The sequence below is a fragment of the Euleptes europaea genome, chromosome 3 (assembly GCF_029931775.1).
Source record: "Euleptes europaea isolate rEulEur1 chromosome 3, rEulEur1.hap1, whole genome shotgun sequence".
Classification (NCBI taxonomy): Eukaryota; Metazoa; Chordata; class Lepidosauria; order Squamata; family Sphaerodactylidae; genus Euleptes; species Euleptes europaea.
The window spans coordinates 85,727,963-85,743,708 of NC_079314.1; the positions used below are offsets into that span (position 1 = coordinate 85,727,963).

Genomic DNA, 15,746 nt, shown 5'->3' on the forward strand with positions numbered 1-15,746 from the left:
TTTTTGGAGTGGAATTAATCTTATATTTTATTGACAAATAAGCTTCCTAATACAGGCAAGAGGCTTTCACATTTTTGCCATTAATTTATACAGCACTTGATCTGTGCTAAGTGCTTTCACTATTTTTGTACTAACCCAACAGAACGCGCTCCTGCCTTGCCCTGTTAGAATTGCCTCCTGCCAGGGCCTCTCCTGCCGGTGTCTTGCTCTAGTGGCCTACAGCAATGAACTAAACTGGCAAGCAAATTTAATGGAGTATGTTAAGTGCTCATTTCCCATCAGTTCCATTAAACATGTATTCTGAAAATAGAACATAGCAGAATGCCCTTTGGCTCCATTAGCTGATTGCCTGCAATCTAGCGCTCTTCATTGCATGGATCTTAATATGCTGTAGCAGCAGCCAGCGTTGTCTAAAAAAGAGCAATTCCAGATAAGCAGCAGTACAAGAAATTATTAGCATATCGATGTAATACAGACTTTGCAGACATTCAGATCCGGGGGAGGGGGGAAGCAGTTATTTGGAAAAACTGCCTCTTTGTAAATGAAGTTATTCCGTAATGTTGATACAAGCATCAGTAATTCAATAACTTCTGTCTCCACAGATTCCTTCCAGTGTTGTCATTTGTCAGACTTAATTTAACACTTCATTAGCTAGTGGGGTGATAAGGGTCATGGAGGACTGTGAGAAACCTGTTTATTATACTGTAAACTTTTCTCAATTAATTAGTCATTTATTGCAGACTAACAGTCCTAGCAGTGTTAAATTTTTACTTTGTATAATTTTAAACGGTGTTACAGGCGGACTTTTTTCCTGCTGTTCTCACTTATGGTTGAATCCCATTTCCTGGGCGCTCATTCTCTCAACAAGCGTGCATTTTCCTTTCATTATAAGCAAATGAATCTTGACACCTTAATTTGTGTTAGCAGCAAATACTTTTACGATTTGACTGAAATTTTAAAGCCCTTTTCCATCTGCGGCAGAGGGTATTCTAGAGTGGGTTAGTCCTCCCACCCTGTTCCACAAGCAGGGCTGTGCCTTATAGTTTGTTTGTTTGTTTGCTGGTGGTGGATCCTCAGAGCATGCCCTGCCTACTTTGCAGAAGCAGCATATCTTTCAGAGCTCCATGCTCATTTCCTTTGTTGCCACTCCGTGCAGCGGGTGTAATGTGCAAAATTTCCTCCCCGTATGTGTCATTCTTTGCACATCCTTGGTAATGGCAGCACTAGCATGCAGATACTACATGCAATTGAAAGCCCATCCTTTCTGAACTAGTGTTTCAGATGATAGACCTATCAGAATGAAAAAATGCAGTGAAGCATAGCTGCTCTGCAGTGCTTTGCCATTCTTAAAACAAACACACACAAACAGGGCTCATCTTGATTTATTTTTCAGATTCAGCTGAAGTTCATTAACCCACTGAAAAATTTAAGGAAGCTTGGGGTCAAACTTGTAGCAGACTTTTTCTCTAACTTTGAAACATACAGCTTCAGTGTGGAAGAAATTGATGCAGTCTTTCATGCAGTGGTGTGGCCCCAGGTAAGGGATATTTGAGAACCCTCTTGTTTCAGTATGCGTGTCTCAGTAGTTAGGATGGGGCTGTGGGTCAGTGGTGGAGCATCTGCTTTGCATTCAGAAGGTCCCTGGCTCAGTTTTCAGCATCTTTAGTTAAAAGGCTGAGGTAGCAGGCGAATATGCAAGATCTCTACCTCAGAGCCTCTGCCAATCATAGCAAACAATACACTGAGGGACCAATGACCTAATTTCATTGTTATCTAGCGTTTTTACAGACCTTACCAGTTGCTTCCATTGGAGTGAAAGTGATATTTGTGAGGAAAGAGATGCTAGAATGAAGTGTTTGATTTTATCATGTATTTATGAGCCAGAAACATATAAACTTAATCCTGACATAACTCAAAATGTATTTTGATGGCTCTGGTATATGCCCACATAGCAAAGACTGATTTTACATTTGTATTTGAGAAATGTAAATATGATGGAATTCGTTTTTGGTAGTTGGGGTGTATATATTCTTGTCTCAACTACAGTTGCCCAATCATTTAATGGAGGCCATTTCCCCTCATTTGTCCCACCTCTTGTCACCATAATGTATCAGTGTGCATCCATGCAATGGCAAGTGGGCTGACTGACGGAGTCCTTAGAGCAGATCTGCCCCTTGTCACAGGAAGTCCTTCCTACCATGGGAATCTTAACATGATAAAGATTTTGGGCCAGCTGTACATCAATAAATTTGGGCCCAACCTCACAAAAATACACAACCTAAAAAGAAGCATGGACCATTTATTTTTTAAAAATAGTGCTGGAAAGAAGTCTCCAATATTGAAATTTCCTTCATCGTAACAGTAACGTTAAGCTGTATTTCTTCCTAATTGGCTTGGCTTCTGCTCTGGTATTTGGAGATGGTCCCTTAAAATTAGTGGGAGACTCCATTGTGGTTTGTTATAGACTAGTTACATTTGCATCTCCATCGGTCAGTAGTGGATGTTTTGTCAATATGTGGAAGCAGAAAAGAATTATGTTCCACAAGCAAGTCATTATTGTCTGGTTTGTACTAATGCCTCTTGGTTAGTACCAAGGTAGTGTTGTTATTTTGCCCTGATATGATATTCCTTTGTTTTGTTTTCTCAGGTAACTAGGCTGGCCTCTGAGAGCCAATATTCTCCGACCCTTTTACTCAAAATCATTCACATCTGGAGCAGAAATCCAAGGTACATTCTTCACTTTTCAGTGAAGTGTATGATTTTGACTGCATGATTACTCAAAAGTGTACATCTATACATGTGCACTGATCATTAAATTCACATATAGGCATAGTACCTTGTGTGTTTCAGCTTAAACATGTGCATAGTTCTTATCAGTAACTTGTAAATGGGTCAGTAATAAATACATAAATGTTAACGTTAATGCTGAACTAAAATGTGTGTTGCAAGCTGTTTTGCCCACTTCCTGACAAATGAGCCATCCCTCCGATTTTGATAATGTTTTTAACTGTGAATGGGGTGAAAATGCAAGACCGTGAATTGTAGGGGCTTAATAAAGGGGATGCCAGAATAATTCAATAATAATTCTCCCTCCAGATCCCTCTGTGGTCTTACAGTGAGGCCTGGGCAGTGATATTTCTTGATTTAAAGGTAGTCAACAAGTCAGGAATTTCTTCAGCTTTTGGAGAACAGCAGCAAGCCAGAATTTTGTGCCTTTGGTGGTTGAAGACGTTAGAAGGGTGTCCCTTGATCACTGAGGTTTAATGTTGTTTGCAAAGCAGCCTGTGAGAGTTTGAGGGAGGTGCCTTGGCCCCCTTCTTCAGGGGGCAGAGAGAAATCCTTAGCTCTTCTCCAGGTCATTCCTGATAATGTGCAGGAAAAAACAAACTAAGATGGGTCTACCTCTGTGCAAAGGTATGACGCCTGTCCGTATCCTTACGTAGTCTGTTGTGTAATTAAATTTATCTTGTAAAGATAAATGCATCTTTTTTTACTGCCACAAGATATGGTGGTGACCACTAGCTTTACATAGATCAGACATAGATAATAAATATTGTTATTAACAATGATCGTTTAATAATGCTTGCATGTTCAGAGACTGTATATAGGAAAACAGTTGTCTGACTCAACATTCGGAGAACTGCTAAAGTTTATCTCCATGAATGTCTTTCATTTTTCTTCCACTTGGTAAAGTGTGGGTTTCAGGAGAGAGGCAGGAAGACATGTGAAATCTCCCTGGCTTGTTGGCTCAAAGTATGATTAAGTACAGTTCTGCTCATAAGACATTTTCCCACACCATATCGTAAGACCGGTTAGATACGAGAGGGGGGACATATGCTGATTTTAGTTGATTCCTCTGTTTTTGAGTGACTGGAGTCTGTTGCTAGATTTCATTATTAAGATACCTGGAAATTGATGGTATTTTGTTCGACATGTGCAAATGCTCGCATGCTTCCCAACACTGAATACATTCCTTAATTGTTGAGACTTTAAAAGATGCAACTTCTGTGAACAGGTATAACTGTAAGTCATGATTGGTTTACTAAAAGATTTTCACAGATGGTTGGAAATAATATTTTCAGTAGTAAATTTTTTTTTATCCATTTGTAATTAATTGCTTATAAGTTTTTCCCTGTCTGTTGTATTTCTTTCAGGTATTTCCCTTTGCTGGCCAAGCAGAAACCTGGACATCCAGAATGTGATATATTATCCAATGTGTTTGATCTGCTTTCGGCCAAAAACCTGTGTGAGGCAACTGCTGGGGTTGTGATGGATGTCGCTGACAGCCTTCTCAACACTCCTGATTTTGAACCTAGTGATCACCTATGCAGCTTGACTGTGACTGACGGTGTCTTTGTAGAAGTGGACGAAACGTCTGGAGGTAGGAATGTTCAGGAGTCTGACTATTGCAGGCGGATATTTTAAGATTGTGCATGGGACAGTGTGGTCATGGGGACAGAACTATGGACTATTTTATGCATTAAAATGTTTTCAGCATAGCACATTTATCAGTTTGTACGTCATAAACCAGTTTTTAGAGTAAAATTACAAATGATTACTTAATTTTTGCAAACTAATCTTTCAGAAAAAAGTGGTAAGCAAATCCCTTTGATTAGATGCTGTTGTCAGCTGTATGTTTCTTGTACTGTCATCTTTCTCAACAATTAATCCGATCAGTAAAAACATCTGGGGCTTCCTAGGAAATATCCCCATTCCTATCCTGTATTTTCATAGCCTATATCCAGGGCTGTGGAGTTCTGTGAAGTCATATGGTGATCACATTTAACAAACTGCACCAGCTTAAGTATAAACAATAACTCTTATGTACTAATACAAAATACGCTGTCCAGCATCATGTAAGCCTTCCTAACAAGATAAGCTGGAAACCTCTAGCCAGCATCAAGATTTTTTGGTTTGGTTACGTAACACTTTTGTAGCTGGAAATATATACGTTTTGTGGGGCTATAGAGCACTGTTAGCTGAAACTAACTTAGACCTAATTTTCCCAGACTAGCTCATCAGATCTTGGAAGCTAAGCCTAGTCAACCCTGGTTAGTACTTGGTTGGGAGACCACCAAGGAAGTTCAGGGTTGCTATGCAGTCAGGCCATGACAAACCACCTCTGACCGTCTCTTGCCTTGAAAACTCTGAGGGGTTGCTGTAAGCTGGCTTCACCTTGACATCACTTTCCACCGCCACTCTATTGCTGCACCAGTAATTGGGCATTATTTGTCATTTTTCTGCTGAGAGGACTGAGCTGATCTTTCGCATTCCCTTCTGTTCAGAAAAACATGTTGATAACCTCTCTGTTTCAGACCTTCCGAGTGTGGGTACAAGGCTAGTTCTCCCCCATGTCCCTGCAATTCTCCAGTATCTCAGCAAAACTATGACGAATATGGACAAGATGAAGAAGAAAAAATACAGAGCCCAAGTCAGCAAAGAACTCAACATTCTTTCCAAGTAAGTGGGTTCCTTAACGTTCCTAAGAGGGCAGCTTTATGAAAGAGCCTTTAATGCTGTGTTTGAACTGTCTGCAGAGGATTGTTGGGAAGCTGAATCTGCTGATGACGCAAGTCATGCCATGCCTGTTTCTTGATGGGTGTGGATCTAACCCCCATGGGTGGAATAGCACGTGATCTGTGATTGAGCCTCCTGTTTCCCACCAAATCACACTAGGCTGCATCCAGTGCCTTTCCTGAGGGTCCTCACGAGTGGCATCAGGGGCACAAAGGGCTGAAGCGAAAAGGCGTGAGGCACCAACAGTCCATTCCAAACTCTGCTCTGCTCACTGTTGTGTGGGTACAAGCCGTTGTTTTCTTGGCTTCTGGCTTGGATCCACATAGCTCTGAGTCTTATTCCCTATCCAGCTCTGCCCCTCCTCCACCACAGATCACTTTGGACATGTGGTGGTGTTGCATTTCCTTAGATTTTTATTGTTTCAGTGCTCTCATGAATGAAATGATATGTGAGGCAGAGTTATGTATATATTCTTTATCTGGCTTTTTGTGAGCTCTTTGATTACTGAAGTTGGGGCACCACCACCCCTGCACACACATACACAGGTAAACTATAGCATTCTAACCGGTTTGTACTTTCCCTTCGTACGCCATTTCTTCAGTGAAAAGACAGTGGTTTGGATCCATATGCCATTGTCCACTGATTCCCCCCCTCAAGTCATTCCTCAGGGTTCCCTGTCCTCGAGGAACAGCACTTTGTGGAGATCGGTGGGCTGCAGTGGGAGGGGGTAAACAGGAAAGTTTAGTCTGAATCCAATCCATTTATGAACCTGGGGTCTTTTGCATGTAGGAAGTTACGTCCGGCTGCTGTGTTTCCGAACTGAGTAATGATTAACCAGTAATGACTTACTGATGATATCAGCATCCAGTGTTACTTCTGGTAGTTGTTCTCAGTGGTGGCTTCTCAAAGCTGGGATTCGTTTCATTAGGAAAGTTGCTAAGTCTTATATTTAGAACCAGTCTCTGCCTCGGAGGGTGGTGGAGTCCCCGTCTTTGGAGGTCTTTAAGCAAAGGCTAGATGGCCATCTGTCGGGAGTGCTTTGATTGTGGGATCCTGCATGGTGGGGGGAGGGTTGGGGTTACTGGGGATGTGAGGGGGAGGTAGTTGTTAATTTCCTGCATTGGGCAGGGGGTTGGACTAGATGACCCTGGTGGTCCCTTCCAACTCTATGATTCTAGTCCAGAACATAGACATCTGAACTGGCCCTTAAAGAACAAAGGTAAATCATTGTGGAGTGGGTCAGTTGTCTGATTGCTACATCTTTTGCCATTATTATTACATTCATGTGTCTTTTTTTCAAAAGAACATCAATAAAATGTGCACATTAACAAAATATTCACTTAGAACACCAACTTGTAATTTGGACAGTGAATTCACTATGGGCTGGTAGTGGGTAGATCAATACAAGAATGATATATTTGCTTTGGTTTCCTCTAGAATCAGCAAGTTTATAAAGGACAAGAGTCAGAGCTCCATCCTGATTAGCCTCCTCCTCCCTTTTCTTCACCAGAATAACATACTGCAGGTAGGTTTTGATTTATTTCTGTGAACATGGGATTGGTTTGCTGATGAGGTTTTAAAATAACTGCTGCAGTCTGCAATGAAGTGGTCACCGTTCTGGCCAGTGTTCTTAAATCTGTGTCTTTGGTCTTGCTAGTGTAGCATGAAGGTTAAGAGCACAGTCTGGAGCTGGCAAGTCACTGGGTAGATCTCAACGGACCCCTGAACTTGGTGCATGACTTTTGTAAGCCGCTGTCCCTCAGCATGAACACCTCCCCCATCATCTGTAGTAGTTACTTTACAGTAGAAAAGAGCAAGAGTCCAGTAGCACCTTAAAGACTAACAACATTTTTGGCAGGGTATGAGCTTTCGTGAGTCACAGCTCATTTCTTCAGAAGTTCTGAAGAAGTGAGCTGTGACTCACGAAAGCTCATACCCTGCCAAAAGTTTTGTCTTTAAGGTGCTACTGGACTCTTGCTCTTTTCTGCTGCTACAGACAGACTAACATGGCTACCCATCGTGATGTAACTTTACAGTGTTATTGTAAGTGTTATTGAGGCTTGATTTAAATATGACACTTTTTTTTTTGCTGTCAAGTTACAGTTGACTTATGGCAACCTTGTAGGGTTTTCATTGCAAAAGACCTTCAGAGGTGCTTTACCATTGCCTGCCTCCATGTCACGGTCCTGGTATTCTTTGGAGGTCTCCCATCCAAATACTAGCCAGGGTCGGGGCTGAGAGTGTGTGACTGGCCCGAGGTAACCCAACAGGCGTCCTTGGCGCAAGTGAACCTGAGTTTCCCAAGTCCTAGTCCGACACCTTAACCACCACACCACGCTGGCTCAAATGTGACACTGGCTGAGGCAAAAGCACAAAGCTGGCGCTACTCATTTTGCTGCCCTCAGGACCCTCTGTCAGAACCACCACCACAACTGTGTGTGACTTAATCTTGTTTGAGCTTCGTAGTGTCCTTCGCTTAAGATTCTCTAGATTTTTAGGGAAGGACAGAAAGTATCAGGGTTGAACCGTGCTGGTCTGTCTTTGCCTTGAAATAAGAATGAAATGTCATTTTCCCCTTTATCCTTTGCAATTCAATTTCCACTGTTAGTGTAAGCCAGCATAAAAAGGAACATCACAGAAAGATACAAAATCTGCTTAAAAGTGAAGTTTTTTTAAAAAAAAAAATACAAAAAGAGAAATAGATTTAAGGTGTTGAGATGGTTACATATTTGTGAAGAAAGGCTCTCCCGTCCTCTTTGCTTTCCTGCCTATAAGATCCATTGACCAGAGCTTTCACAAATGCCTAATAAAGTATATGCTGAAACCTAGAGCATTGGTCTGTCTGCAAATGGGGACACTGAGCTTATGTAAGAAGGTTGTGCAGGTGTGTGCTCCTTTTTATAATGGAGCTTTGTTTTCCAGAGCTATTTACCTTATTGATTTGTTGTTTTGTTTGTGGAACAATGTGATAAACATCTTCTGGCAGTTACCTGTCCTCATACAACTGAATGTTAATATCTAATTAACGTTATCAAGTTGTTGTTTTTTGGGTACTGATAGTGGAAATAGGAGGGCTGTTGTACTTAACTCACTAGCTCTTGCTTGATATCTCTGACATATACATTTTATATAAAAAAGATTAATTGAGGACTGCATAAAGTCTCTTCCCACAACATTAGCTTCACAAAGTAACTGCTTCTTTCAGGATACAGAGATTGACATCTTGGAAACAGTACAAAATCTGCTGAAGCACTGCTTGAATCCAGCAGGTTTCCTCAAACCTCTGGCAAAACTGTTTTCTGTTGTTCAGAACAAGTTGTCTCGTCAGACACTCTGTACAGTTTTTCAGGTATGTATATGAGCTATGTCTATAGTTTCCATTAATGATTGGTCACCCTGCCCCAGCAGCTGGGCCTACAGGTTCCCCAACCCCCACGTTCTCCTCGTGAATTTACCCCTACATTTTTCATCCCTGTTCCCTTTCCCTTCCCTGGCTGAGGTGGTGAGGTTGGGTTTTCAGAGGGTTTTCCCCCCAGAGATACCAGACACTGTGGGAAATATAGTTTTCGTAGCAGATAGTGAGGCATTCCAAAGAAATGTCACCAGAATTGATGAGTAACAAAATAGCAGGTGACATTAAGTGGAGCATAGTTGGGACAAAAGAATGGTGTGTCAACATTTCACAAAACATAGGTATTTATGCCTATGTAAAGCTGGAGGATGTACAAAAAAGGAGCAACCAAAATTAACAGGTAGATGCAGCCTTTTTTGAAGAAAATCTGAAAAAAAAACACCTTGAAGTTTAGGGGAAAGATGCTTGAGGAGGTATAGGTTAAAAATCCTCTCAAAATATTGTTTTATGTAGGAAGGAGGTATTGAGATTTGTTACTTTTAATTAACTAGTGGTCACTGAATCATGCCATTTTTACTGGATGGTTGTTTCTTCCACAAAGGGTATACTGTTGTGGTGATGATGATGATATTTCTAGCCTGCCCTCCCCAGCTGAAACCAGGCTCAGGGTGGGGAACAACAATAAAATCACAACCATACCTATAAATATAAATTAAAACCTCATAATAAAATACAGACTGCTAGATTATTATCCAACTAAATTAAAATTGATGGTGAACAACTTGCTACGGTATCATAGACAGGCAGCCAGGTCACCCCCTATATGTCAATTAAAACTGAAGGGGGGAAGGTAGGGAGGCCATCTCATCAAGTACATCTCATCATGTGCAAAGAATGCACAGGTTTCTATTTGTTCTCATATAATTGTGCTGTCTGCGTTTCTTGCTAATCATATGTGATTATCCAGGGAGACCCTTGTGTATGAAGTAACTCTTGAAGTTGTTTGTTAAATATATCTTTAACGAAGGACCTTTTCCCTCATTTTTTAAAGACTCTTGCAGATTTGGAGAGTGATTTAAAATACATTACAGATACTGTTCAGGTATGTGCTGTTTCCCCTGATTTTTATGTACCAATTTTTATTTTGCAACTGTTTGAGTTAAATCTTAGTTCATTTGTCTATCTTATTAGTTGAATGCTTTTGATCCACGACATCTGGATGACATTGATTTTGACGTCCGCCTGTCAGCCTTTCAAGCTGTTGCTTCTCATATCAAGGAGATGAGAACCATGGATGTCAGCTACCTGATTCCAGTTATGCATAACTGTTTCTACACCATACAGGTGAGCAATACCTGCATGGAAAAAACCTGCTCTGGCTTTTTTGATGGTGCTGTTTAGAATGCGTTCCCTTTTTACGGCTCTTTTGATCATTTTAGGAGCGCTTAAATATTTGCGTGCAATCCCCCCATTATTAGCATACTGGAAAAGATCCCTATCTGTAGCCTTGGAGGAACTCTGTTAGTTGTGGGCAGCTCTGGGATATATGGACTCTTTATGGCAGCTTCATATGCTTCAGCCTTCTCCCAGAGAGTCCCATTCATCTTACTATGCATCCTGTACAAAAGAATAATAAACCTGTCCTAGGCATGTATTTTGATTTGGACTTGCATTTTGTACCTAGTTAGCATTTAGCTTGTAGCTTACTAGAGATTCCCTGTCAGCAATGGCTTGAGGTTTTTCACAGCTGGGAGCCAGGGAGTAGGTCCATCCTACCTTTTAGGTTGGAGTGGATGGCAATCATCCTGTGGTTATTGGTACAAACCATAATGTATGCCACTCTGTACATGAATGGGAACGGTAACTTTGCATAGTTAGCCGCTGCGCAGTTCCATTCTTATCTGCCTGTTAGCAATGCATCCCTGAAGATTAGTCAGTACTAAAGTTTGGCTACAAGTTGCTTTTTCAGCATGTATCCTCAGGGACTTCTCTAACTTTACAGCAACAAAGAGGAATCCCCATTGTTTATTTCTTCCTTCCCCTGATGGCCAAAAGACCCCCAAGGAAACTGCACTGAGCATCCATTTTCATTTCTTGGCTGCTTTCGAATGGGATGGGGCAGGTCAGTGTTTGTTCATCATGGGCAGCTGTACTGCTTGGTGCCCCAGGCTGCCTCCTTCCTTCCCCATGTGGTGCATGACTGAAGACACCCTGATTTCAGAAGTCTTGACTCAAATTCCAGGTTGCCGTGACAACCCATTTCCTGGTTCGCGAGGCAGAAACAAATCTCAGTTAGCCCAGGCGCCTTCAGTTTAACCTTCTCTTTGCTTTGCTTCTTAGCCAAAACATCTGCTGTCCATGTCCCCTGAGCATAAATTGTACAGGAAAATGTCCTCAGAGAGAAAAAAACAATGAGGATAAGGTTTTTTGATGTAATAGTTGCCCTACTAATTACTATTTTTGAGTAAGGTGATCGAACAAGAGGTGGCTGAGCAACTTCAGTGATTTCCTGCATGCAGTAGATTGTTTGGATCTATTCCAAATAAGTTTAAGCTTAAACTTCAGTTTAAGCCTTCTGGAACCAGGCTTTTTCCCTCCTCGTGCAAAGGAAGGAAGGGGGGACCGTGCAAGCGGTGCTAGCAGGCCAGGTTTGTGCCCGTCACAGAAACACACACAGGTTTATTGGTGACGTCAGAATGTAGCCATTGTGAGTAAGGTTTGGCTTGAGCTCAGGGCTTGGAAGGGAAAAGGAAGATGGTAAAAGATGCACAGTGATGCTGTGGGGGTGAACATTGCCTGGGATATGATCCCCATTCCAATTGTTTCAAACTGTTCAGGAGCTGGTTTGGGATTACTTAGTAATTATATTCACACACACAATGAACATTTTTGAATATTGTTTTTTATCGCTCTTGCTATTCCTTGTGTCTTAATCCCTTTATTTCTTCAGTTAGGGGAGATGTCTCTGAGTGACAGCGCCATCCTCTGCTTGAACGGTATTATTAGATTATTAGCTGAAACTGACCACAAGGAAGAGGAATTCAAGGAAATAATCCAGCGCACTCTTCTGGAAGCTTTGAGGAAAGGGCTGAAGAGCAAGACAGAGGTAAAAAGCCCAGCTCTATGTGACCGTCTGTCACTGAGGGTGTGTGTGTGTGACTTTTGTGCAAGAGGATTGCTTGTGTACTACATGATGGGGCTTACTTCTGAGTAAACATGCCCCATAAGCTACTTGCAGTGCCCTCATGATGCTTATAAGTTGTATTAGTTTTATTTGTTTAAAACATTTCTATGCCGCCTTTCCACCCAAAGAGGGTCTCCAAGGCAGAAGGCATCAAATATTAAAACATTTTGTCATTGAAAACATGTAAAATAAAGTGTATATGCAATGATTCAATAAAAACATATAAACATAGTACCAAAAAAACGGGGAAGATGCCAATAACAGTTACTGTTGTTATTACTGCTGTGCTAAAAAATTCCCCAATATCTGGGCTGTGTTGACCTACACCCCCCCCCCCCAGCAAACACTGACCTAAAATCTTGTGGGCTTTTTTTTTCAGTTCTGCTGTGATTGTGCCTTATTCACATAGTACTGACCCCTGGCTGGTAGAAATGTGGAAGAAGCTTTCTTGCTTGTTGCCCTGTGTTCTTTTCTTTCTCTGCCTTCACCCCCTTCAGTCTACAGTCACTGCATGTTAGAAAGAGTCACTGCTTTCCATATTCCAGCTCCTGTGTGGATGAGAGCATCTGCCTCTTCCAAAGGCAGTGTAGAACTAACCCTTGCACACAAGATACACTGGGGCACACTGTTGCATCACTTCTGAAGGGGGTGGTGGGGAAAAGTGAGTTTTCATCTATAATAGATCTTGAATGGCTAGAACAATGGCTTGGATCCTGTTTGAACTTTGCACAGATGTAAGGAGGGGGTGATTTTTACCAGTTTGCCCCTGCCTGTGGAAGCCCAAAACACCCCCTGAAATTCTGCTGCTCGGGGATGTGGCACCCCAAGATTAGCTTGGGCAGGGGACATCAGAGGACTCCCACTGGATGAGGAAATTCTAGGTGAGATTCAAGACAGTAATCCTGTACAAGACATTGGGGTACAGGGCAAATGCTCATATAGTGAGAATGGCCTCTACACATTGGCTGTATTTATCATATATGAGCTGTAGAACATCCAGGAATGTTCTTTCTGGATTGGTTCAATGGCACCTACATGTGTACAGCTTGTGTGTGCACAGGTGTGTGATACATACTATAAATGCATGTAAGAAGAGGCGGGGCCAGCTTGCTTGCTTGCTCCTGCTTCCCTTCCACGTGCATTGGTCCTTTATACCAGTGTATCTTGAATGAAAGGGTTCTGCACTAACTAGAATAAACAGGTGGAAAGGACCTGGAGTGCATTTTGTGGGAAAATGGTGGCTGATATTTGTCCTCTATAGAATAATACAACATGGATATGAGCAGGAATGTTTAACACATTCAGGTCTCAGTCTTGTGTTGTAATTTCTCCTGGCTTTTTCTCCCTTGTTCCTTGCAGAGTATTCAGCAGGATTACACGTCATTGCTCTCCTGCTTGATTCAAGCATTCCCCAAACACCCAGAGTTTCATGACTTGGTCCAGCTGACCGACTGCCATGATCCAGAGATGGACTTCTTTGAAAATATGAAGCATATTCAGGTAACAGGCAACACCGTTCCATTCTCACTGTTCAGTTACCATCTTTAGTTATTGTGATAGTGGAAAGGTAATACTTTTGTATTGTGAACTGATATGAAGGTCCAAAATCTTCACCTTGTACAACAAACGCCATTGTACGTGACTTATGGTACTCAACACTTGCCAGAACCATGTGCACAAGCCCTATGGAAAGGAATGCAAGCTGCACGTGGTTCATTCCCACACCTTTGCACAGCTCCTGTGGGATTTTGTTGATGAGAGACACTGTCCTTCAGTGTTACTCCTCTGAAGATGCCGGCCACAGCTGCTGGCGAAACCTCAGGAAAGAAAATACCAAGACCACGGTTACACAGCCCGGATAACCTACGAGAACCAATTTGCTGATGTTCTTCCCCGTTAGTTGTCCCTAATGGTTAGCAAATGGGAATCGGTGCAAATGCTTTGTTGTTCTCCACAGCAAAACGTTCATGGTTGTTCATTTCTATCCCTATCTGGTTGTGTTGCATAAAAGGATGTATTGTCATTAAACGTAATCTGGTTCATGCTCAAGAGAGTCTTAAAATGACTTTCAAAAAGCAGTGACTCAAGATTGCTTATGTAATCTGAGTCTGACTCGTTCCCTTATTCAGAACATCAGTTTAGAACCGTGGTTCCCAACCTTTTTTTGACCAGGGACCACTAGGACTTTTTTGTTTGGTGCAGGGACCCCAAGGTTCAAAATAAAAATTCCAAGAATTTGAAAATAAACTTTAATCATAAGTGTTAGTTAAACATTAAACTTAGAATAATATTTGAATATATATTTTTATAATAGAGAACTTTTAACTGAAAATATTAATTTGTTATGGGTTTATAACTTTGTTTTGCGGACCTTAATTTAGTTCTCACGGACCCCTGGGGGTCCACGGACCCCCGGTTGGGAACCAGTGGTTTAGAAGAATAGAGTCTAAATTGAGTGAGATACATGGAATAACTTATCCTAAAGGGTCCGGTGATAGATGAAACAAGCAGAGTACCCACCAGGACTCAGAGGGGAGGGACACCCCATTTTCCCTTTCATCGCTAGTCCTTTGGGCCCTGCCTTCAGTGGCAGCTTGGGGTGGGATGTGTGCATGGTGCATTCTCCACTCCAAGCCTTCCCTGCCACTCCTGGCAACCTGATTGGGGATCTGGGCTTAGCACAGAAAGTCTGCTGCTTTCCTATCCAGGCCCCCCATCAGTTGGGGAGTGGTGATGGTGACTTGCAGCCATGCTGCCACTGGAAAACTTTCCATAAGTGACCTCAGTGTTTGGATTTTTTGATCCATACTTTGAGGCCAAGTTCAAAATCAGATGTATTCTGGTAATAAGAACGATTAATGATCGTGTTAGTTTCAGCTCTTGAATAGTTGACTAAATATTTAATGACATGCTTTTGTGTCTTTCAGATCCACAGAAGAGCGCGAGCCTTGAAGAAACTGGCTAAGCAGATAACTGAAGGCAAAATTACCCTATCTTCCAAGTCTCTTCAGAACTACATTATGCCTTATGCAACAACTACCATTTTTGATGAGAAAATGCTCAAGGTGAGTTTTTTGATGTGTTGGGGGAAAGCTAGTTTTATTTTTGTGGCCTTAGAGACCCATTTCTGGTAACAACGTAAGTGGTTTTTATGTAACAGGAGACCTTTCCTACTTGAAGGGAAAAACTGAACACTGGAATGAATTTCAAATTAATTATTATGATATTTTTGTACATTCAATATCTCTTAGAATTGGATTGTTTGCAGTTAGCACTATTCCTAAAAGGAACTTGCTTCCTGACTCCAAAGTGTTGATTGGTATTACCCTGGGCATGTAAGAAGGGGCTACGAGAGCCAAGCACTGATGCAACTCTTCCTGCCCTCCTTCTCATGATCTGCCTAAATTCACAGACTCAGCATTGCTGTCAGTTGGCTATTTAGCCTCTGCTTACAAACTTCCAAAGAAGGAGAGCCCCATCACCTCCCAAAGGAAGCCTGTTCAACTGCGGAACCACTCTAACTGTTAGGACATTTTTACTGATGTTTAGCCGAAAACACTTTTGATTTAATTTCAACCCATTGGTTCTGGTCTGACCTGGGGCAACAGAAAACAACTCTGCACCATCCTCTATATGACAGCCCTTTGAGTGCTTGAAGGTGGTTATCATATCACCTCTCAGTTGTCTCCTCTC

The 15,746-nt window shown here is 41.8% G+C and overlaps 1 protein-coding gene across 1 annotated transcript in view; it reads left to right on the forward strand.

Moving 5' to 3' along the window:
- The window catches only part of UTP20 (UTP20 small subunit processome component), a 71,511-nt gene that overhangs the window by 34,054 nt on the left and 21,711 nt on the right, over positions 1 to 15,746 (forward strand). Inside the window, exons 27-37 of the mRNA XM_056847420.1 lie at positions 1,394 to 1,537; positions 2,648 to 2,727; positions 4,155 to 4,381; positions 5,316 to 5,460; positions 6,955 to 7,042; positions 8,723 to 8,866; positions 9,921 to 9,971; positions 10,061 to 10,213; positions 11,820 to 11,975; positions 13,413 to 13,553; positions 14,981 to 15,118. Coding sequence (XP_056703398.1) covers positions 1,394 to 1,537; positions 2,648 to 2,727; positions 4,155 to 4,381; positions 5,316 to 5,460; positions 6,955 to 7,042; positions 8,723 to 8,866; positions 9,921 to 9,971; positions 10,061 to 10,213; positions 11,820 to 11,975; positions 13,413 to 13,553; positions 14,981 to 15,118 — 1,467 coding nt within the window. The remainder of the gene's footprint in view (positions 1 to 1,393; positions 1,538 to 2,647; positions 2,728 to 4,154; positions 4,382 to 5,315; positions 5,461 to 6,954; positions 7,043 to 8,722; positions 8,867 to 9,920; positions 9,972 to 10,060; positions 10,214 to 11,819; positions 11,976 to 13,412; positions 13,554 to 14,980; positions 15,119 to 15,746) is intronic.